At 41.3% G+C, this 22,754-nt stretch overlaps 1 protein-coding gene across 3 annotated transcripts in view; it reads right to left on the bottom strand.

Annotated features, from left to right (window-relative positions):
* The window catches only part of gabbr1a (gamma-aminobutyric acid (GABA) B receptor, 1a), a 98,505-nt gene that overhangs the window by 7,120 nt on the left and 68,631 nt on the right, over window positions 1–22,754 (bottom strand). For 2 of the 3 annotated variants that reach the window (XM_053887227.1, XM_053887229.1), the window contains exons 16-22: window positions 19,995–20,145; window positions 13,514–13,646; window positions 11,885–12,001; window positions 10,590–10,700; window positions 7,071–7,164; window positions 5,185–5,312; window positions 1,019–1,147 (exon numbers count right to left, since the gene is read on the bottom strand). In XM_053887227.1, the coding sequence (XP_053743202.1) occupies window positions 1,019–1,147; window positions 5,185–5,312; window positions 7,071–7,164; window positions 10,590–10,700; window positions 11,885–12,001; window positions 13,514–13,646; window positions 19,995–20,145 (863 nt within the window). The remainder of the gene's footprint in view (window positions 1–1,018; window positions 1,148–5,184; window positions 5,313–7,070; window positions 7,165–10,589; window positions 10,701–11,884; window positions 12,002–13,513; window positions 13,647–19,994; window positions 20,146–22,754) is intronic. The other variant, XM_053887228.1, reaches the window with a different exon arrangement.

The raw sequence follows: 22,754 nt of genomic DNA, 5'->3' as shown, positions 1-22,754 counted from the left end.
TCATCAAATGCTTCATTTTTAACATCTGTGGTCCAAATCTCGGTGCCGTGCAGCGAGAACAGACGCCCCCCCCAGCACCTCGCTAAAAATAGCCAAATTGAAACTGGTGACGGTAGTGAGCTGTCTGTTAGTTGGATCTGTATGTTAATGAAGTCAGAAACTCAGTAGGTGGCACTGCAGCATTAAACTGTTTCACTTCAGTCATGCTGTATAAACCAGCGCTGCTGCTTCACTGCTGAACACAACAGAGACATGCTACTATGTTGAAGCCGCATCGATGCTGACATTTGGAGAGGCACTCGAACAAGCCTATTTAACTGGAGATTTTATAACTTTATATTGTCTTTTTTTTGTCTGTAATTAAATAAATAATATGTAGAATTTCCAGTCCTTATTAAAAATATTAATTTAATGAAATATTCCTGCAGGAGCAGAGCAGAATTTGTTGCATTGTTACAAGAGCTTAGTCCCTAGAAATATAATGATAAAAAATTATAACTCTGAAATTAAAGTAATATATAGCATAATTTCACACTTAAGAGAGAGACACTTAAAAAAAGTTACAACATTACAGCTACACAGTTCATTCAATACACTTTTTAGCATTAGAAATGCCCTCGATAGCAGAAAGCTTAATGTGACAGCAGGTGGCAGTAGCCTTCCAGAACTGGCTTGCACATAAATGGAGTGAAGAAGAAAGCCCTGAGGCGCGCTCCCTACAGAGAGGCGGTCCGGATTTTATTCCAGAGCACGACCAGAATGTTATCATCAGTTCTTTTTACCAGAGTATTTCCTGAAAATGCCATTGAAATTCCCTTTTTTAAAGTAAGGAAAACTAAGAAAAGAAGAAGAAGTTTAAGAGTTCATCGAGATCGAGGGTGGGATATTCGAACTGTTTTGTGAGAGCTGAGGATGCTATGGCTTTTTGTTTAGTCCACAGTGGCTTCAACTTTTCATTGCAACGATGGTGTAACAGTCAATAGGGTGTTGCAGTTCTTAAAGAGTGAAGTCTGAGCACCTTGGGGACGAAAAGCACCACCAGCGTGATGTAGGCTGAGAAGACGACTGCGAGAGAGGCGAAGGCGAATGAGGCGTCCTGCTGCGAAGACAGGATCATCGTCACCGGCGCCGTAATCAGGCACAAAACCTGCGGGAGAAGAAAGTAGGAGGATGTAAAGACGACGTTATGGAACAGCGAGTGAGAAACAAGAGAGGTGAATAAAGGAGAGTGGGAGAGAGAGAGGGGAGGGAAAGCACATCCATAAACGCATTAGGCATCTGTTTATCATTCCGGGGAGGGCTCCCATGTGAAAACAGCATTAAAAAGTCATGAGTGAAGTGGCAACAATAACCGCATTGTCATCTCATCAGGGCCGGCAGCTCGCAGCGACGCAAAGAGGAAGGAGGCCCCCGAACAGACGGCATTAACTATTGACATCATCATAAAACTCCAATGTGCATATTTTATAACACGACATAGAGGCATTTAATTCCACACCGCTTTTAGATTCATGATGAAATAAACATGCCAGAGCGTACAATTAGTGCCACTTTCATACAATTAAATAACTGAAAAAAGGTGCAACCCCAAGCCGGGCGATAAAGTATTTGTCTCGAGTGGCTAAAGTGAGCGTAATAACAGCTACTTTGGAGTGGAGTGCATCCGAGACGCTTCTGTTGGAGATGATTCATGTGCTGTTAACCCTGCAAAATATTTATAACTGATGGCTACATTTACTGGGGAGCTTTAGAGTCAAAGTGGGCACAATTTCCAGCCATTGACTGCGGTAGGGAAAGTTGGAAGACTTGAGTCACAGATGACGCGCAGCTCAGATGACTAGTTTGAGTCAAGCTCGGCATAAAGGAGGCCACACAAAATAGATAAATATTAATTGATTTTTTTAACCTGTCAGAGACCCCACAAATATGCAGAGTAAAAGTTCAGCCTCAGCACCAAGAAGAAGCCTGAGATCTTCCATGCTTCTCTGTCAGATCGCTTCCACATCACCCTTGACTCGACACATTGAGGCTTGTCAGCCGCGACCATTTTCAGAGCCAATATTCCTGACAACTACCCTCTAAAGACACCCCAGACATGAGGATTCTCTCATCGGGTAAGCTTGTATACTCCAAGCCTCTGCTTCTCCGGTGTGTCCTGCCTCTTCATTATTCTTCACCACAGTTGGATAGCACTTCACCACAGTTGGATAGCACCTGAGTTAGCCTGCGTAATGTGGTGATGTCACCAGAGGCTCCAGGACTGGAGTGTGGGAGGGAAAACTCCGACTAAAGACGAATGAATTAACTTCCAAATTAACTTGGACCACACACCAACTGTTCTCTCCCCATATGGTTCTTGAATTACTCTGATGGGCTGCAGCTGGCCCCTGGAGATCGACTCGCATTGTACTGCTCCCCATGGTTGCCATTTTGACTGCAGTCTTACAACCAGGAGGAGGATATACAGCGGCTGTCAATCACTGCTCCGCTGGAAACATCCATATATCACATTACAGTGTGGCCTTTTTCTGCAGTGACACTGTGTAAGACAAAAACTTGTACCTGTCAACATGTATTTTGGGTTTACATGTGACAACTATCCAAAAAACAAGTTCCATCCATGTATCAATGTGGGGGCAGAGACCATGATGACAACTCAGTGCGAGTCACACAACTGACCTGACCCCAAATGCACACAGCTGCACGCAGTCACCATGATGCAAACACCTTTAACAGCAACATGAGGCGGAGTAGGACACTGCGCCGTGTGCTTGAATACTTATATCTGTCTTCAGTTACATTTATGCCAGATCCCAATGTGATACTCCACTTCGCCCTATAGAACGGAGTGTATTAAAAACAAATGGTGTGTGATTTAGAATGAATTCAGAGTCTCCTCAGCGCGTTCTCAGGACAAAGTCAATTACTGGCAGATACATTTACAAATGCAGCTCAGACGAAGACATCACACGGGGTGACATCAGTGGAAGGTGACAAGTGCCTATTAAAGAGATTGACAGTTGTCTTGTTATTGTCTGGAACGTTAGTAGCTAGCTGTCTAGCATTTCAAATTGAAGTAGACGGACACGACTCCCCTGGGAAAACAACTCGCCTATAGGTGACACTGAGGAGCTCAGTCGTCCTTCAGACCTTTGTAGTCAAAACAAATAGTCTTTAATGTGTATTATATTTGGAAGGAGGCAGGCAAGAAAGTGGCATGAATAAAAAGAGACTTATATGGAAAATATTCTTATTAGGGCTGGAAATACATAATCATTTTTAATGTTGTTTAAATGCACTAAAGCGGATTAATCGCAAATCAAATTCTTGGTTGATAATGTGTTCCTTTAAGTTACATTTAGTGCAGATAAAAAAGTGTGATACATTTGCGAGTAATTATGATTAAACAGGATACTTATTGTGAGCTCCATTATTTAATTTTTCCACAGAGGCTAATGAATACATGAGGAATCTGTGGCAAAAATCACTACTAGTAAAGTAAAATAAAATCTTCAAATATATATATATAAAAAAATGTATCCACACAACATATTCTAAGATGATATATGAGTGCACATATGTGTTTTAATGGAAAAAATCACATTATTAACTAAGCCACAGATCCATCATAACTAGATACCTAAATTTAAAAACTGTCCAAGTTTACTAATAACAACAACGGCAGTCCAAGACAAATACAAGCGTTGTTTTTGTTTGATGTAATGTAATGTAATTGAATGCTAGAAAGCTAGTATTTGAGTGTCACATATCTTGTGTTTGGCAGATGTGATCATGCTCTGGGAGTCTGGAGAGTTTTGTGCCTCATCATTGTTCCTCACCGCAGCAGGCTATCACTTACTCTCAGTATAGTTCTAGAGCCACACAGCACAGCATTGTTTTGGCATATATTACATTGAGTGATGCGGTCGTCGTGACTGGGTCGGCATTTCTTCACTGAAGAGGGCGTCCAAAGCCCCGGCCCCAACCCATTCCTCTCCCAACATGCCGTGATTTAACAATTTGCTTTGTAAGAATCAAGCTGTAAACATTTACAAAAAGAACTTTTTAAAAAATCAAACAGCCGGTGTCAGATACTGAAGCTGTTTACCTGTGCCGAATGGATGCATCAATAGGAGCTGACTTACGTGGCGACATCGAGGTACGTTCCCTGCGTTTTACTTTTTAGAGGTTTCAAATGGAATTAATTCAATTAATCGCATTTCAATATTTGACACCAGAATGACAGAATGAATAATATCTATACACACACTTACCTGAAGTTTCTTAAAGGTGCGTCTATCAACATATTTATCAAAATGAACGAGTTAAAGTCCAAGCCCTGATTTGAACCCATGATAAATGCACACAAAAAAAAAACCTTCGACCTTAGGACCTCAGTCTCTTTAAATGTGCCCTGGTGTTGGATGATTGAGAGAAGTGATGATGCCACCTCACCATATTCCGGACAGACTCAGCGCTTTGCACGGAAAAACCCTGACTGTTCAGTGTGTGTCCAGGGGTAGAGCTTCGCACAGACCCCATGAGGGACCCGGGGCCCACCTTGGGTTTATTCCTCCTGAGCTGTGTGTGCATTAATATTAGTCATGCATTTCAGGTGCAACTACCAAACCTTTCTTTAGGATTCATTCCAACTAACAGCTTGTTTTTGATAGTAGTGAGACTTTTGACTTCACCGTGCACTTAACAAGACAAAGCCTGTGTCGTTCATAAAGCTGATGTCGACACAAAACGCAGGCTTTTCACAGCTGCACCTTGCATCAGGAGTGAAACGCGTGAAAAGATTTATATTCATCTGGCTTTAAAATGGAACTACAATCCAAAGCACCGCACATAATCTAAAGTGCGTCCATACAGCGAAACCTATTTATCTAGAAGTCAATTACACTCTCAAACAGCAGCTGCTGTGATGCCTTGTCGTGTTAGTGGTATATCCACTCCAGCACATCACAGAAGTATTAAAGGAGCATTCATCTAAATGTGAACTTTTATGAGAGGCGCGCGCAGATGAAATTATATTGCTGGACAGTTGCCCGTCAAGGCCCTAAATTGGAAACATCAGCAGGAGAGTACACATTGTGCTAACTGCAAGTTTGCATTATTCATAAGGCAGCAGAGACATGAGCGAGAGAGACAGTGACAGTGTTGCTTCTTTGTTGAACTCACAGCCACGTTGTAAATAGCCATCCCCACGGCCCGGTGGTCATTGATCTTCTCTGTGGACACAGACTTGGTTTCGTAAGCCAGAAATATGCCCAGCAACAGCAGCAGACCCTTGTAGCCGTAGACGACACCTACAGGAAGCCAGAGAGCCCAAATGAGACGGCGGGTTGAGGCTGAAGCTACGCCAGCGAAGCAAACAAGGTGACAATTAAAGTGATGCGGCACAAACAGCACACGGTCCATTTAAAGGCGGTTCCGTTTGTTGGTTGCTTTAATTTAGCAGAACCGAAGATCTGATTGCTCAAATGAACAAACATCGATTAGCACCGGAGTCGTCGCCGAAGCTTTTCCACTCAGGACAAGTTTAAAAACCGAGAGGGGAACAAAGCGAGCTCGGACTGAGGGAAGACCAGATTACAGACCGCTAGAGACCGTGTGAGTCTGATCTCTGGAGGGACGGGATTGAATTCATTTCATGCTTTGGCATGAATCGAAAAGAATTCAGAACGTAATTTCTCTTCCTGACGTAAAATAATTGAATGTCTTTATTGGTTCAAAATCATTTCCAGATGAATAACACAGAAATTTGCTAATGACATTTCAAAATTTAAAAAAAAAAAATGAAAAGCTCTTTAGTCAGGGTTTTGTGTCGTGAAGAGTGAAATCATTTAAACTGAGACACAGTGAGGTGAAGAAGAGAGTGGAGACGGGGTTCCCAAGGGAAACCTAAGCCTCTCACACTCACATTGGTCATCGGCTCCACTTCCTAATTTAGAAACGTTCTAGTACACTTATTTTGACTTTGAATAACCCAAATTCATAAATGAGATAACATTACAAACGAATATGCCACAGCTTCTGACACCGTGTGGAGAAAAGCCAGAGACTTTAAAGCCACAAAGAATATGTCATCTGCTGTCCAGGCCCGAGGCTGAGCAAAGATTTTGCCCCGAGGATATATATAAGTCGGTCTGAGTCAGTGAGCTCTTTCAAATCTCCTCATTTTCTTTTTTTTAAACATTCTTCTTCTTCTCTTTATGTAACCCTCCAAACTATGAGAAATGCAAACACTTTAATGAAGACGTTTTCAGTGGTTTCAGTTGATTATTTGAGGGTTCTGAATCACTGTGAACTTTTGGACTTGGAACAAGAAGATTCAGATTCATCATATCATTTTAATAAATTCCTTCAGTTAATTTCCAGACAGTTAGAATTATATAGACCCTGAACTAACCAGTCTCTGAGGAGCCACCATCAGGTTTGATGTGAAGGTAAATGTGAATAGTATTGACCTTTTTTTATCAGACTGAACCTTTTCACTTCCATACATAAAAGAGTGATGAAAATAGATAACGGATTGAATGGAAATCTGAATAAATACATGTACAGGTAGCCAGACATTGAACCAAGAAACAGACAGAGAGACAGACGGCAATGGTCAGCGAGTTGTGAATAAAGAGAATAAAAGGGACTGAAGAAAGAGAATGTTTGACTGAGTCCAGGATTTCTCCAGACTGTCCATTGTTTCTCTACATCGCCTGATATCAAAGCGCCATCTTTTCTCCCTTCAAAAAAGGGAAGTGCTGTGGGGCAGTGGCCCAGTTTGTGACCCACATTATTTGAATTTCAGTGCCATTATATTTTCATAGGAGCTGTCAGGCAATGAAAGACAACTGAGAACGGCGGAGAGAAGTCCTGCGTGGGACGACAAAGGCAAGCAAAAGGGGGAGAAAGCGGAAAGAAGAATCAGAAGATGAGGGGGCCGAGATTTGAGAAGTGCTTCATTCAGACTGAGCGCCATTGACATGTGTAAAAATACGAGCCTGGAAATGACTGATTAAAAGACTGACTGCAACACGAGGAGGTTAAGAAAGAAGAGGGACAGATACCGAGCCAAGTGTTCATCTTCTCTGAGCTGCAGTGCTCCAGCAGGGGCTGAATGAGGACATCCAAATCGACTTTAGGGGCCTCCCTGGTGAACTTCTACAAATGTGGCAGATGAAGAGGAAATAAAAGGATGAAGAAACAGAGAATAAGAAAGATCAGTCAAAATACGACACCAGCACGCTGGAAAGAGAAGCAAAATACACAGTGAGAATAAGCCGCAGCGACTGATCCTCTCGGGTAAACAGGTCTTTCCAACAAATCAGAAATCCCATCAGATACATATGAAATAGATATTTTAAAACCCATATTAGTTTTGCCGCTGGATTTTAGTTCTATGGAGATTCGGCCTAATAATGATATCTTGAATCCTCAGACATTCAATACGGGGCACGACGCTTGGAACCGCCACGAGCAAGACCAAATCAGATTTTCTCAAGCCTCATTTGTATGTTTATACATGTTTAATATGTTGATCGTTCTTATGAAATTTAATAAAACGTTGGCTGCTGTTTACTTGTGTCTGATTTACTCCTGTCACAACATGCAGTTGAGAAGTTCACGGAACATTTACATATTTAGGTTACTTTACTGTTATGACATTAACATACAAAGCGTAAAAAGGCTTAGCAGAAGCTTCAACTCTTTTATGACTACTATTATATGCAGGCCTCCTGGGTTTATTTTGATTGTATGGCAGTGGGATTGTTATAAAATGTCAATATCTTTATTAGGGTTTTTGACAGCGGAATAACAGTGTAAGTGGCAAAAATAGACAAGAAACCTTTTTGACTTGTGGCATGAATACTGAAAAGGCAACCTGAGATGATGAGCATCACCTATTCTACATATTTACAACACGTGTTCACGCCAGGGCTTTTCTTTCCTGTGAGACTTAAGCCATGCGAAGCAACACTTACTATCATCATTCAATCTCTGGGTCACTTTTTTGTTTCTAATCTCACAATTTTTTGTGGACATAGACCAGGGCAAGGTGCAACCTGGGGGCCTCTCTTATTTATACTGTATTTATGTGGCCCTCATGAGGTCAGAGTAAAACCACAAAATTGAAGTTATTGATGTTGACTGAATATTTCTTCTTTTTCCTTCTTCTCATTTGTTGTTTTTTGATGGTATTTGTTTTCCTCTCAAAAGAAACAGAGATAAAAATGGAAAGAAAAGATTTATTTTATAAAATATATATATATATATATATATATATATATATATATATATATATATATATATATATATATATATATATATATAATAAAAACAAACAAGCTAAACATAATTACACTTGTTAATACCCTCTTTTCTTTTGGCCCCTCGCAACAGTTCAAGTATGTGGCACCTCCAGAAATGTAATTGCCCACCTGCGGCTCAGGAGTAACTTTTGACACGAGTGAAATCTGGTCTGTCACAGCAGAGGTGCTGGATTTAACAGCAGAGCAAAGCTACAGTTCCTCCGAATAGTGTCTGGAAGTTTCGCAATCTCAGGATCATCAATAAGGGATTAGCCAACATGAGAGGTGTTAGTGTCGAAACTGCTTCAAACAGTGACGAGGAAAAGTGACAGTGTGCCAGAGATGTATGCTGAGTGTGTTTAAAACTGAGACTGCAGAAGACAAACTAACCAAATATGTGGGACGGTGTAAATAAAATAGTGACTGAAACCACAATATGTGCCAAAAAGACACACTGACTGGGGTACGAGTGGAAACAGTGGGAAGACTTGGCTTATAAAATGTGATCAGTTTGACCTTCATGGGCAAGTCTGCTCATGCTCGTCCAAGTGGTAGTGTTTACAACGTCAATAATGTTACCAGGAGCAGATGGAGGGAAGGGGAGGGTGAAGGAAGAAGGCTGTGAAAGAGAATGGAGGGAATTGTAAAACTGAATTATGACAGGCAATTTCATTGTACGTCTAGAATGTGATTTATTGCTCCTGTCATGAAGAAGAGCAGAAGATGATCTTGTACGCTGGTGGTAAACAACCGGGCCGATCAGAACAACCGCAGTGATTCATTCATTTGGGTGTCAAACTACGAGAGTTGTCAAACCTCCTGTTGATTTGGGGTTTACACAATCGCAGACTATTACTGACATGAAAACAAATATGTAGTCATTTTCATTCTCATCAGCCACTTTATTGTAACTTGACTAACAAAATCATTTGCAAAGATGAGCAAGAGAAAAACGTTAACCTTCGCTACATATCACAGCAATGTGGTGGAGAAAAGTGAAGATTTCTACAATAACCAAATTATTTATAAATTATTTTCAGAAGTACAGGTAACATCCGACTTACGACCAGGATCGGATCCGACCAACCAGTCGTAAGAAGGATTGGACGTAAGTGGAATGCCATTCAAAATAGTCGACACGAGGGTTATAGGTGCTACTGTAGTGGTAGATGGCTGTGTGAGAGTGAGATGCTGGGATACTGTGCTGCCCTAACTGTCGCACGTGTTGCCAAACACTGAATTTAAAAAAAAGAAAAAAAGCATCTGCTGGCCATAGTCGTAAGTACAGGTGGATGTAAGTCAAGCAGGTCGTAAGTCGGATGTTACTTGTACAACAGCATGGAATATTTTACCATATAAGGGAAAAGTCCTGTTTTCCTGCCTGACTCTCATCCTGCATGTTTGACACGGTTGGCGCCCAACATAGGGTTATAGGGGATTCAACATGAATACAGAATTGGTTTTCAGTTCATATTTGTAATTTTAAAGGGTAGAGGGAACATTAGTTTGTCTGAAATATAACACTTAATATTTATAAGTATATTACTTGGAAAGCTACAAAACGATGAACGAAAAAGGATATTCTTAAAGACAGAAGGCTGGCGGCTGATAATCCAAGAAGTTAAACAGCAATGTCCTTGACGTCTCGATACGATGACTTTTCTTTCGATTAACAGCTGTTGCTCTTGATGAAGTGCCATGAAGCATACACCTTTTTTCCTGATATGAATCACTCAATATAATGAAGCCAAATTGTTTTTGAATTATTCCAGCAGCCGCTCCACTTTAATCCCAGTGCCATCAATCCATTAAAAGTAATCACATGACTGTTTGGGCGCCACAGTCTGTCGTACATTCATTTGTGTCGTACATTTCTTCCGCCAATCGCAGTGTGGTGTATTAGGCTTCTGTTACTGCGTTTCTAGCCAGAATACACAAATTAAACTTTCAGGGATGTTTTGGCAGTCAGAAGTGATTTGATTTTTGTGGCGTTCAGCAGCTTTGTCTATAAATGAACCAATTTTCCCCCACTGTGCAAAGGTCACATGACCAACAGCAAAAAATTCAACATATAATTGAATCACTGAAGTAAAGTGACCACGGACACTAAATGCGCTGTAATAGGAAATTGCTTGAAGCTACTAGTAAGAGACACATAGTACAGCACTGACTCAGTATTCCTCAGTGTCTCTCTAGTTCATGTTTGACCACATTGTAAGTAAAAGACAGTAAGCAAAACACACAATTCAGAGATCTCAGTTGCGCCTCATGCTTTACCTCCACAGTTATGTGCAGAGGGTCCACAATCTGCCAGATCATGAGAGACAGGAAGTCGATAGCCAGCAACACTCCGACTGTGGCGTAGAGTTTCCATGGCTCCAAGTGCTGCTGCGAGAGTTTGAGAACACACAGACGCGACATCACTATCCAAGGTCATCACAGGCAGGTCCACAAACACAGACAAACAACCCAGACAAATAGCACAACAGGTGTCCTTGCCATTTCCGGGTGAGTGAGCACAGATTGCATTCCTCAGTGTGTGTGCTTCTGCTCCTAAAATACCTAGACAGTCTAAGTAGTCTAAGTATTTTGGGAGCAGTAGTAGTAGCATTTGTGTGCGTGCCTTCAGGCCAACTATTTGTGCGTTTCACCTGATCATATATGAGACACAAGGAGATGAAGGCGGTTTATAAATTGGCACTTTGTGACATGACAAATGACTTATTTATTTGGGTTAGCTTAACTGAATCAAACAGTCACGCTTCAAAAGCTAAGGAGCTTCTCAACTTCTCCCAAGTCACCCCTCCTCCTCTTCCTTTCTAAATCTTCGCCCTTTGACTACGTTGGCTTATTTCCAGAGCCTCCGAAATCAGCTGTGCGGTGACTTAAACAGCGAAATAAAATGGAAACATTTTGCACAGTTTTTGGCGCCTCGTCACTTAAGTTGCGTGAAATTCCATGTGAAAAGCGTTGGCTCTGCCTTTTAAATTCCGGGAAAGTTTCTCCACGCTGTCGAACAGAGGCTCTCTGGCGCCGTGCCCTTCTGTGGACAAGTGGCGAGTTGAAAGTCGACCCGATTCGTTGTGCAGTGGCTCAAGTAATAAACCCCACAAGGTTGGATTTCCTCATAGAGTGCTAATACTCATACATATTCATAAATATTTCATAAATAGCTTAATCTGTTATTCCACTGATATGGTCTTAGAATTTCCCACAGGATCTTTCAGGCTCCAGGATCTTCTATCTTAATCTGCATGACTACAAACCTCTCTCAGCAAATAAATAAAGCTGGTGACGTTATCGGGGTTTGGAGTCTAAAACCTGCTTGTATCAAATTTAGAAATGTAGCTGTGTATCTGTGTCAGTGTGTATCTCTGCAGTCAGAGTGAGGGATGATGCCAAGTCGGCCTCTCAGAAGCTTATGTTACTAGGAAGCCTGCAAACTTTTTATCAGCCAGCGGCACACAGGCCGTGTGGCTTCCTCCGTCCTTTATTTTAGCTCTCCTGAGACTGCTGAGAGGGTTATCGTGCCGTGGCTGCTGCTCTCTGTCCAGCCCTCTCTCCCCTCCTACCTTCTTCTTCTCTTTCTTCTCATCCTTCTTTGTGAAGAGGGTGTGGACCCACCAAATCTTGGTGAACATGCTGCCATACGCCAGACTGAAGCCGAGACCGAGGAGCCAGAGGCGAAACTGTAAAGAGAGGTGGGTGGAAAGAGATGGATGAAGAGAGGCAGCAGGAGAACCGAGGTGATGGGATGGATGAAGGAGAATGGAAGACAGTAAAGTAAAGGTCACAAGCTGCGAGTCAGAGGTAAGAGAGACAGATAGAACAAAGCATTGGAGAGAACAACTGGCTGCGAACGAGAGTGGCGACAGAAATGGAAATTCTCTGTCTCACCTACACAACACAAAGATGGCTGACAGAGAACTCCCACTCCTTATTAAAGCCGGAGACCACATTGTCTCAGCTATTCTGGCACACAGAATCTCACGGCCGTGGTTCTGCATACCCTAAAGCGTTCACGCATCATTTATTCATTCATTCAATTATTCAATTTCAGCCACTTATTTGTTACGAGAAATCCTTTCATTATGGATATTTAAACTTCTCTTTCCCTCGGCGACCTGCTCACTGAAATACCTCTACAGGGAGTTGACCGGTTGAAAATAAATAAGTAAATAATGACTCTTCATAATTTTCCTCTTCTCTTTACATTCGGCATCCACATTTTTTTAAGATATTCAATCTTCATTCCTCCTTCCGCATCAGAGGTGTTTACCGCACATCATATATGTGCGCTAAAGATGCTGTCAGCCGCTTCAGCCACATTAAAATAGATGGTTAAATGGTCTACCGGTCTCATCTCTCCCCAGAAGGAAATGACAAATCACCTAAAGATCTGTTTGCTGTAAACAATTTCGGAAAATGGAGGGATTTTATTCAAACCGACAGGCGTGGCACGTTCTGTCACATTTGTGGCAGACAATAGCGCTGAGATCCGGTACCGTGAAATAAATATGATAAATCAAAGTTGAAATAAAAACGATTGCACTGAATCTGGACAGTAAATCACGGGAGACGTATTCACCACGGTCACGTTGATTGAGCCTGAATCCAGACTTCTTCAGGCATTTATCAGCAACACCACAAACACGAACATGAATGAAAAGCTTTCATTCCTCACAGGGTAAAATGCTGCATTTTAAAGCACTGATGTTGTATGGCACACGAAAACACCTCACATTGATAGATAAAAGTTACAAGCACTAAATTCACTAACTTTTGAAAATTGCAGTACATTTAAAACCACTAAGTTGTGAATTATAAATCATAAATAAATAGTGGTAAATTGTGATTCAATTTCTCATGTCAAACATCATTCAGTGCATCTAACGTCACAAATGCAAGGCAGGAGATCAGAAGCAGGCGAGCTGAAGTTACAGCCAACAACTGCAGGGCATCCATAAACCTTGTCTAAAACCTGTAAAAGTGCCTCCATCCATGACTTATTATTGATCACCATAAAAACCTCGAACACCCAAGAAGACACAATAATAGGTGGTTGCATCGCCAGGGCTGAACGAATCAGCTTCTATCCAGCAGCCTGCTACTGATACCAAAGGTCTTTGTGGTGCCGCTGACTTTAAATCTTTTCCAGACAATGAATGTCTGCCAGGACCTCCGGCTGTTTTCGCAATTACCTGGCAGACAACAGGGAACTGTGATCTGTGGACGTGGTGACCATCGATGCCCAGCGGGAACACTGCAGCCAGAGCCATCATGCAGCCCACCGCTGTCATGTTGTTCAGGTAGGGCTGGGAGTTCTGGATGTAGCTGCAGCGACAGAATACAGTTCAGTTAGAAAAACAATCAACACTTTTGTTCTGACCTCAAAATGTTTCATTTCACAGATTAAAAGCCTTCAAATTGAAATGTCTCGCCTCTCTTGTCCTTTGATCAGGAGTTTAACTCTTCACCATGGCAGAATGTGACTTTGAAATGTGGAGGGTAAAAGGAACGTATTGGCGGACCTGATTTGGACGACGAGACAAGCTTGTGATTCTCCCACCAGGGGTGTTGGTAATTATTTCTTGCCTTCTATTTCCACGTTCATCCTCAGATGTCTGACTCACTTCCTTCCTTTATTTGATTAATCCTGAGCTGATTGTGCCTCCCTCAGGTGCCAAATCGCCAAAACGGCGAAATGCTTTTTCAGACGACGCCTGCGTTCCTGCATCCAGATCATTATATAACATCTGATGCCGTTCCATTTTTATAGCATGTTGAAAAAAAACCAACAACTTTTCGGTTAGCTCTCCTCTCACAGGCATTCTGGCAGTTGGAATACTGCGCATCTCAGATGCACATAAGAGATGCTGGGCGGCAAATAAATGAGCATATGGTAATAAAATGTATTCCCTCGACGAAGTCTGGCCCCGTCCATTCAATATACGTCCATCTGTAGGTGTGTATTCATAAACGTGAGAGCTGACGGTCAAAAAAGTGGGAGTTGTTTGGACATTTTCCGTTCTCAACCGGACAATTTTGCGAAAAAATATACATTTATAGACACCTACAGACACACACACTTGCACCACTGTCGTTGTGGGGACATTTCATTGACTTTCAGCCTCTCACCCTAAACCTAACTATGACTCTTAACTCTAAACCTCATTTATATTGTTGTAGTTATTTTGAAGTTTTCATCCTCAAAATGTTTTCAGAAGTATATCCCCACAAGTATAGATAAATCAGGTACACATGTGTGCATATGGGTTTTAACCTGAGATTATTTGCCTGTAATAATATAACTCAAAACTTTTTGTAGTCCTTGGAATGTTGTTGCTGACAATACACTCAATGAGTCAGGAGGAGGCAGTCATGATGCAGAACTCGCTTGTGCAACACACATAGCAGAAGTGAGGAAGAAAGTGAGCAGTCTCTACAGTGCCACATTATATATGGTGAATTCTGCGCGAGGCAAGAAGAGAATGTACCTTTGATATGTTCGTAATTACTTATTTATTATTTATTTTTTTTAAGAGAAAATACAAAAAGTAATTGAATTCAACATTTCACCATTTTACTATTATTACTCTTATTATTATTAGCTATAGGGGAATAAAATAGAGAAAACAAATAAAATAAATAGAAACTGAAAAAAAAAACTGTTTTACAGTGAATTTAAATGGTAATGAAAAGAGTGATCACTGCCAAATGTTCATTACTTCCAGAAAATTCCATTGAAATCTGTCTATCCGTTTGTTGAGATATTTTACCAACACGCAGACTGTATTTTGGCTTTGTCAGTACTTCGTCAGCTCCCATCAGCGTTCCTTGGCTGACTGCATCCCGAATGGCCACGATAGAATGAGCAGGGTCAGCATGTAAGAAGTGCCTGTCACTTGTCTTTAAGAGGAAGAAACCTAGTTAACACTGGCTCCTTCTGTCCTCGCCGAGCTGTGCACATGCTCACGCAAATGCTGGACAAAATGCTGCTTAGATTACAGAGATTTAGCAACAAGTCCAGACTTGATATAGGATTAGGGCTAACCTAGATTATTGGGATAAATAACTGCATATGTCAAGAGCAAGTGTAATGGCAGAAACAGGACTGTTCTTTGTGCTTGGATGAAGAAAGAAGGAAAGTTCTCAGCCTCCACTGTTTGTCAACTATCACAAGCAAGGTGCTTAATTCGCATCAAGATAGGAGAGCGTCAGTTTGTGTCATCTTTCTGGTGAAGTTTGTTGATCTGAAATAATCTACAGACACATAGCAGACACACTATTAATTCCGTGCCAGAACACGATAGTCATATCTGTAGCAAGAAGATCGCTCTGTTGTCTTTCACCGCTGCTCCGGACTGATCATCTGTTAATATTTATTAATTAATCGTAGTTTAATGGTATAAGAATACTTGCCACAACAAGTCACATTTTTCAATGTGAATGAATTTGTTATATTACTGAATATATACATACATTCAAACATCAAAATATTGTTTATTTTGTATCAGTTTCACACGAGCACAATAAACCACAATGGTGGCTATATTCAAGATTTTATATCACCTCATTTCAACTAAAGCTCTTTTAATATCTTGAAAATATTTGTATAAAAAGTTTCAATTTTATAAGAATTTCAAGTACATTCAGATTAGTGGAAACCCTGGCCATTGTGTAGTGAAAAACAAAGCAAACAGATGCTTGTTGTTTGCTTTGGTTCAGGGATGATTCCTCCATGTTTGTTGTTGTTGTTATCATCCTAGCTGCCACGTGTCTTGTGCATCAAGTGTGATCAGTGGACCAGGAACTGTTGCACTTACAAAGGTTCCCCGTTGTCTGGAGCGCAAACTGTTCAATTAAATTGAATCAATTTTTGGTAGTAATTCATTAATCGTAATAATGTTGTAATTAACTAATCGTAATGAACTTGTTAAAGTCCCACCACTAGTTAAAATTTAATGCCTCTGAACCATCTGCTGCCTCACACCAAACCTCAAAATTGTTGCTCCTTTTTCCACTTTCTCCTGATTCACCAGCTGTTTATTGTTAGCCACTTGTCCCCAAAACTCAGTCAAGGCTTAAACCTTGCATCTGCCACTGCGGCCTCCATCTTACGGCAGATTTATAACAATCCCAAATCATCCCAGTCCTCTGCCGCTCCATAATTGAGAGCATCATGAAGCCTTGATGTCAGTTTATTTACTGAAATGAATCAGCAATGAAACGGCTCATGGTTGTGGCCCCCAAACGCTGCGTCAGGCATTTGGAGATATATTTAATGACGTCTCTCCCTCCCTCTGGCTCCACAACCTTGGTGTCGTCCTTTTCAATCGCACTTCAAATCAAAATCAAGCGGATATCTGAGGCTTGAACTCGGCTGCAGAAACTTCTCTTTCAAATCCCCCCATGACCTCAACCACCTCTCTACAACCTGTGCTTGAGAAACACCCTGGGCTCTACAGATCCAGTATTTGACTGTGGATGTTAGACCTGCTTCATGACTGGCAGTGAGTGTAAGTTGGCCGCTCATGTTTGTCTGCTGCTGGGGCACGTTATGTTGTTGCTTGACAATAACACATCCTTTATTTTTAGCCATCAACTATATGCCCTCTTCTTCGCTCCCACTTCAGCACGCCAAAGCATTTTGGAACCTCCTCTAGCTGCAGCGTATTCTTCATTTTGAGCTGAAGTTTCAGCCATCAGGATCCGTGACATAATAACATTTTAAACCACAACACTTATCAAAATGTTGATCAGATAATTGCGCTGATACGCTGAAGAGGAAGGGAAGATTCAGAGAGGCAATTACAGTATAATTACACCAAAGTCAACACTATACAATCATAGATACATAATTAAAGTGATTTGGATCTCATTGTTAATTTGCCACACACCAACATCCTGGAATCATTGACTGAATAATTCAAAGACGTCATCAGCCAGATCTCTCCTCTCGTTCCGGATGCATCCTCTTCTTTCATCCAGCTGACCTGCCTCAGCGTCGCCCCCCAAGGCCATGACAGGTTATTTACCGCACTTTAACAAACTCACACTTTTTGCATACAAAGTACTAAGACGCGCACAGTGGCCCTGCTCCAGTCCAAAAAAAAAAAAAAGAAAGACTTCAGATGACTGCAGGAGGAATTCTGAAGAGAGGTGCTGAATTCTTATCTTGTAACGCAGAACTGTGTTTGAAAAGGCCCGACATTTAACATAAACCCTGTTATCTTGTACTTGCATATGGCTGCTTCCTAAACACGTGTTCAAAGTTTAAACAGAGGTTGGATATGCTAAGTTCTCAGGAGGCCTTTTAAACCCCACTGCAGAGGTTAAACTAGATCACCCACTAACCAAGGGGGTTTTCACGCTGCGGACTCGAGCTCGGATCAAAGACTCTCAGGCTCAAAAATCTTAGATGTGCGCAGAAATGAACCTGACTTCAGTCCTCACAGGGAGGTGGATTCGGTCCCAGCAGGTGTCGAAAACGTTTTGTGGGAGGAAACTTGATGCAAGCAAATGATGACACTAGTGGAACAGGATTTGGCAAACTATAAAGGATCAGCCTTTCTTACTATCCATGAGCCCACTGTGTTGCTGCCATGACAGATGGACAACCAAGTGCATTGTCACTAGGTTGTAGCCTCAGTGTCAATGCACTTGGTTGTTCAACACTTCACATACATTTTTTCAATTATATTTATATATATTCTATTCTACAACACTACATTCAGACGTGTTTGCCAACCCATATATACCGACTAGTCAGTAGCTGCTATGAAAAGACAGGTTAGTTACAGCCCTTAGAGTCAAGTGGATCATGTCGACGTTGCCAGACAAGTCATTGTAGTTTGTTTAACAATACCGCCCCCCAACTGGGCAGGGTGAGTAAAAGAGTTTAGGTCTGTAGGGGATGAATCACAGTCGTATTTTCAGTCAACGTAGCCCTCTCAATTATTTATTTCCTGATATTTGGGTGTTGAACACTGATCTCAGTTCTAATCTACCATGTGACATGTTACTGTTTGCATGCAGCACACTAGTGGTGGGCAGCAGAGAAATTATTTATTTTTACTTTTTTTTAACCTTTTTGACCCTGTCCACTCTGCCCTCTGCTCTGTTATGTGAACTCATTTTTCCACACAAAACTTTTGTGGCAATTGAACACAATAGACACCAACATTTTTGTCCCTCTGCCCTTGTTATTTTATTTTATTTTATTTTTGCACATTATTCCAAAGCATTTTCCTAGTTGGTGGATCCTCACTGACCATGGCAACAAAGCTGATTCTGATACTGATCAACTGCTTAGAACAAGCTGCTCTGCTTTCATGCAACACAGCAAAAATATTTGAACCAAAATTCAAGATGAGTGAAGGGAATGCTATTTTGCCAGCAGTACATCAATGACAGACATTGCACAATTATAATGCAGGCCATATGGAACTATATTTTGGCTTGGATTGGTGCTGAAGGACTGGGATTTGGTTGAACTAACAGAAGCAGAGAAGCAAATTTCAAGGGGAAGAGAGTCGAGAGACACTCAAATTATGTGTGGTCAATGTGAGTCACTGAAAGAAAATGAGCGAATGAACATTGTTTTAGGTAAGGTATTGCAAATACCAGCAATATATTTGACAGAACTAAAATCCAAAATAAGTGCCCTTAGTATAAGTAATGTTTACAAAGAGCCTGAATAATTTACGCAGCGTTATGGGAGAGAACATTTTCAACTGTGTTGTGTTGTTCATTTCTCTACGTGCAATTGATTGTGCATTCATGCCTCTCATAAGCAGCAACTAGTTTTTGAATACTTTTTCTTTGACTCATTGTGTTTTGGCTACTGAGTCTGGCCTTTGGTGAGACTGCGTCTGAAATATGATCAAAAGTGAAAGAGCTTATAGAATTACAGGACTTAAAATCACTCTCACCAGGTCAAACATAAAAACAGCATGTTTGAAAGAATCCGGAGATACGCTGCGGTGAGTTCACCGACATCCATTAAGCTTAGAAATCCTTGGATCAATGGCATTTTTTACGAGTCAGCTGATTTGCATTTTGCAGAGACTGCTGGCTACAGACTGTGACAAAGAAAAACCAGCAGTCGGAATCCAAACATCACATCGTACACCGCTAAACAGCCTTTCAACATGAATATTAACCTCTGAAGGGGTACGGAGCTCTGCAGAGCTGAAGTTAGGCTATTTTTTTCCCTGTCTGCCTCTCCCACTATCACATTCTACAAAATCTCACAGTCGGAGTGCGACCACATAAATGATCGGCTCTGCTGGAGCAGCTGCAGGGTTGTTACACCGTGTCACTTCTATTCACATGTCAAATTTTCAGAACTGCGTGGCTCCTCTAAAAGGTGACCTTCACGCCAGTGCCGCCTCGCTTTAATATCTGAAAACTCATTTAATTCCACCACTAATTTCCTCCTTTGGAAACTCACTACAAATAAATGACCTTGCTGCAAACACACGCTCATTTCCATGATTATTCTCAAGTTATTTTTCATCTCGCAGAGACACAAGGTAGAAATGTGAGTCATTTCTACTAAACACGCTCTTAAAACACAACAGATAAAGTAATTAATGAGCTGGCATTGATCGAATTCTATGTGCAGCGAATGTGGAAGAAGGGAAGGCTTTATTCAGGTGGGTTGTTGGTGCTGCTTACCGCACGTTGCCATTATAGATGTTGAAGGTCAGACACACAATGCCGAGCAGGATGCCGAGACCGGCGAAGACAGACACGGCGGCAAAGAGCTTCTGAGACAAATACCTATACTCCTCAATAACCACTGTTCGATCGGCTGGAGGACCGGCACCTACACAGGAAAAATAAAGCACAATAGCAAACAGTCAGTGGGAAAGAATCACTTCCTGTGTTTAAATACTTTAAATACATTAGATTTGGTAGTCACCTTGACCTATATATAATTGATGGGACAGCAGGAGGCAGTAATGTTCCATAACTCGCTCGCACAACACACGCAGAGTAGGAGTGAGTTTGAGTTGTTGGCGTCATAAATCCGTCAAAAAATGTATCCACACAGATGATAATTCACACCAAAATTCCCAAGAATTTCACTGAATTTGATTGAAATGAACAGATTCTCATGTCACCATGGACCCACAGCTGTGCCATCGCGAGCACTATGGATGGGCGATAACTTATCGTACACGATATATCGTCAAACACAATCTCCACGATGACAGTTCTGCATCTCACAATAAATTCGATAAACACGTGACACACTCACTGCTTTGGACTTGCACACGTGAACACGACGAGTCCGCGACGCTGCACCGCACTCTGCAGCTCTGCAGTGTTTGACAGCCGACACTGGTGTGTGACAGTTGTGGAGAGTGTGGTGGGCTTTGGTTCACGATCGTAGTTTTCAATTTATTTTTAATACAGGGAATCTATGATGATGACACCGGTCGACACTGAGTCCCTGTTTATTTTATTAGATGGAGTGGTCCTCATAGCTTCTCTGCCTCAACATATGCAGGTCTCCCACTGCGCTGGCTCCTCTACAAAACACCCTGGTGTAAATAGTTGGATATTGGACAGACATCGCACCGTATTGGCGACAGCGTCCTCTTCCACGTCGCGGACACACTCTCTCAAGCAGCACTAATGCTACGACCCTGCATCAATTAGGGACCATCAACAAATTCTAAAGCGGTTAAAGTATTAGTGAAATCTTCAATAAGGTAATGAAAAACAACCATTTTAGGAGAGAGAATTGTGAAAAGATGTTTCATCACACAAGACAAAGGACTGACAATTTGTATGATGTTTTCGAGAATAGAATATAAATAAATGATTATTTATTCACATTATTTCTCATATTTCTTCAATAGCATCTTGGAATTGTGTCCAGACTGCCCCATAGTTCAAGTCAACTGTTAAGAGACATGAGATGCAGCAGACAGACGGCTCTATTTAACCCCTAAATAAAGCTGGCAGACACAGGTTCAGGTCCAGGTTCTACCAGAGATGTGAAACATTGAATTTCTTAGTTATATTTAAACATAACCAAATAACGATGTTGGAGACACACTCTACTGATAAGTTTCAAAAACAGTTTCAAGTGAGACTGTAGTGTCCAACACATGGAATAGAATTAAAATGCATTTATAGTGATAATTATCGTTATCGGGATAACTTTTCTGACCATATTGCCCATCCGGGAATCATCAACATTTCAACATTTTCCAAAAACACATTTTCCAACAACCACACTACTACTGCAAATTCACAACAAACACTATTTGGTGATATTTGTTGGGCTACTGGCCAGTTCCCACGCAACAGAGCGACTTGCCCCCGCCGCTCCAGATGAGATACAAAAAGTGACCGAAACATCACAATTGGAAAGGCAACCCTTTATCTAAAGTGAAAGTCCATTGAATTGTTCCCCTCCACGTGCAGGTGCAACACTGTCACTCCAAACATGCTGCATCCGCCACTCCCATACTGTAGTGAGACAAGGAATTGCGGCTGTACTTGACTTCAAGTGTAAAACAGTTGCTTTTGTCGCTTGAATCGTGTCAGTCACATTGAGCGGTACATCTCAAGCCAGAAAAAAACATTTCCTACAATTTCAGTACAATTTCAAACAATAAAAACGAACATAAACAGACTTCAGGAGGTCAAAGATTGAAAGACAACATTTTGCAGAGCATTTTGTAGAGCAGACAAAAGCCTAATAGTAGGAAGACATTTTGTTCAATATTTGACATTCAAAATCAAGAACAATCGGAATAAACCATTACTGCTTTTGAAAACCTGATGGGGAATAGCTCTATTAAGTAATTATACAGTAGTTTCCTCCAAGGTTAATGTAAGTCACTTACATTGGCGTGTAGGAGGAAACCAGAGTGCAGTCAAGTCTGGCTTAATGAAGCCCTTGATCGAATCTCACATAGCCCTCAGCGCCTTTCATCTCATCTATTATTTTGGTTTAGTACAGACAGGAAAGTTGACTGTTGAAGTGGCACGTGTGTTATTTCAGAGTATTACCAGAGTGTGAATGTTTATATCGTAAATGACGAGACAGCAATGAATTAATGCAACTGGACGCTCCTTTGATGTCAGATCAGGCATTTGTGTCAATGAAGAGGCAACAGTTGGTCTTTGCTGTTGCATCACTTAGTGTCTTTAATTGACATAACGCTTCATGCTTACGACACATTGACGTGGCAGATCCCTAGTCTGCGCAACACAGCACTTAAACTGTCCATGTGTGACAATAAATATTAATAATTCTCTTTTTTTCAGAGGTGCTGTCCGAGGTCCCAAATTAATGTTTATTAAGTTGGCTCATCGAAATGTGGGTCATGCAATCAGTTCTGAATTTCTTGATCATTAACAAGAAAATGTGAAAGAAAATTAGTTGTTATGCTAATGCTAATGCTAATGAACTAA

The sequence above is a fragment of the Synchiropus splendidus genome, chromosome 15, assembly GCF_027744825.2.
Source record: "Synchiropus splendidus isolate RoL2022-P1 chromosome 15, RoL_Sspl_1.0, whole genome shotgun sequence".
Lineage (NCBI taxonomy): Eukaryota > Metazoa > Chordata > Actinopteri > Syngnathiformes > Callionymidae > Synchiropus > Synchiropus splendidus.
Note: the sequence above shows the minus strand (reverse complement) of the source record. Positions and strands in the feature narration are given on the sequence as shown.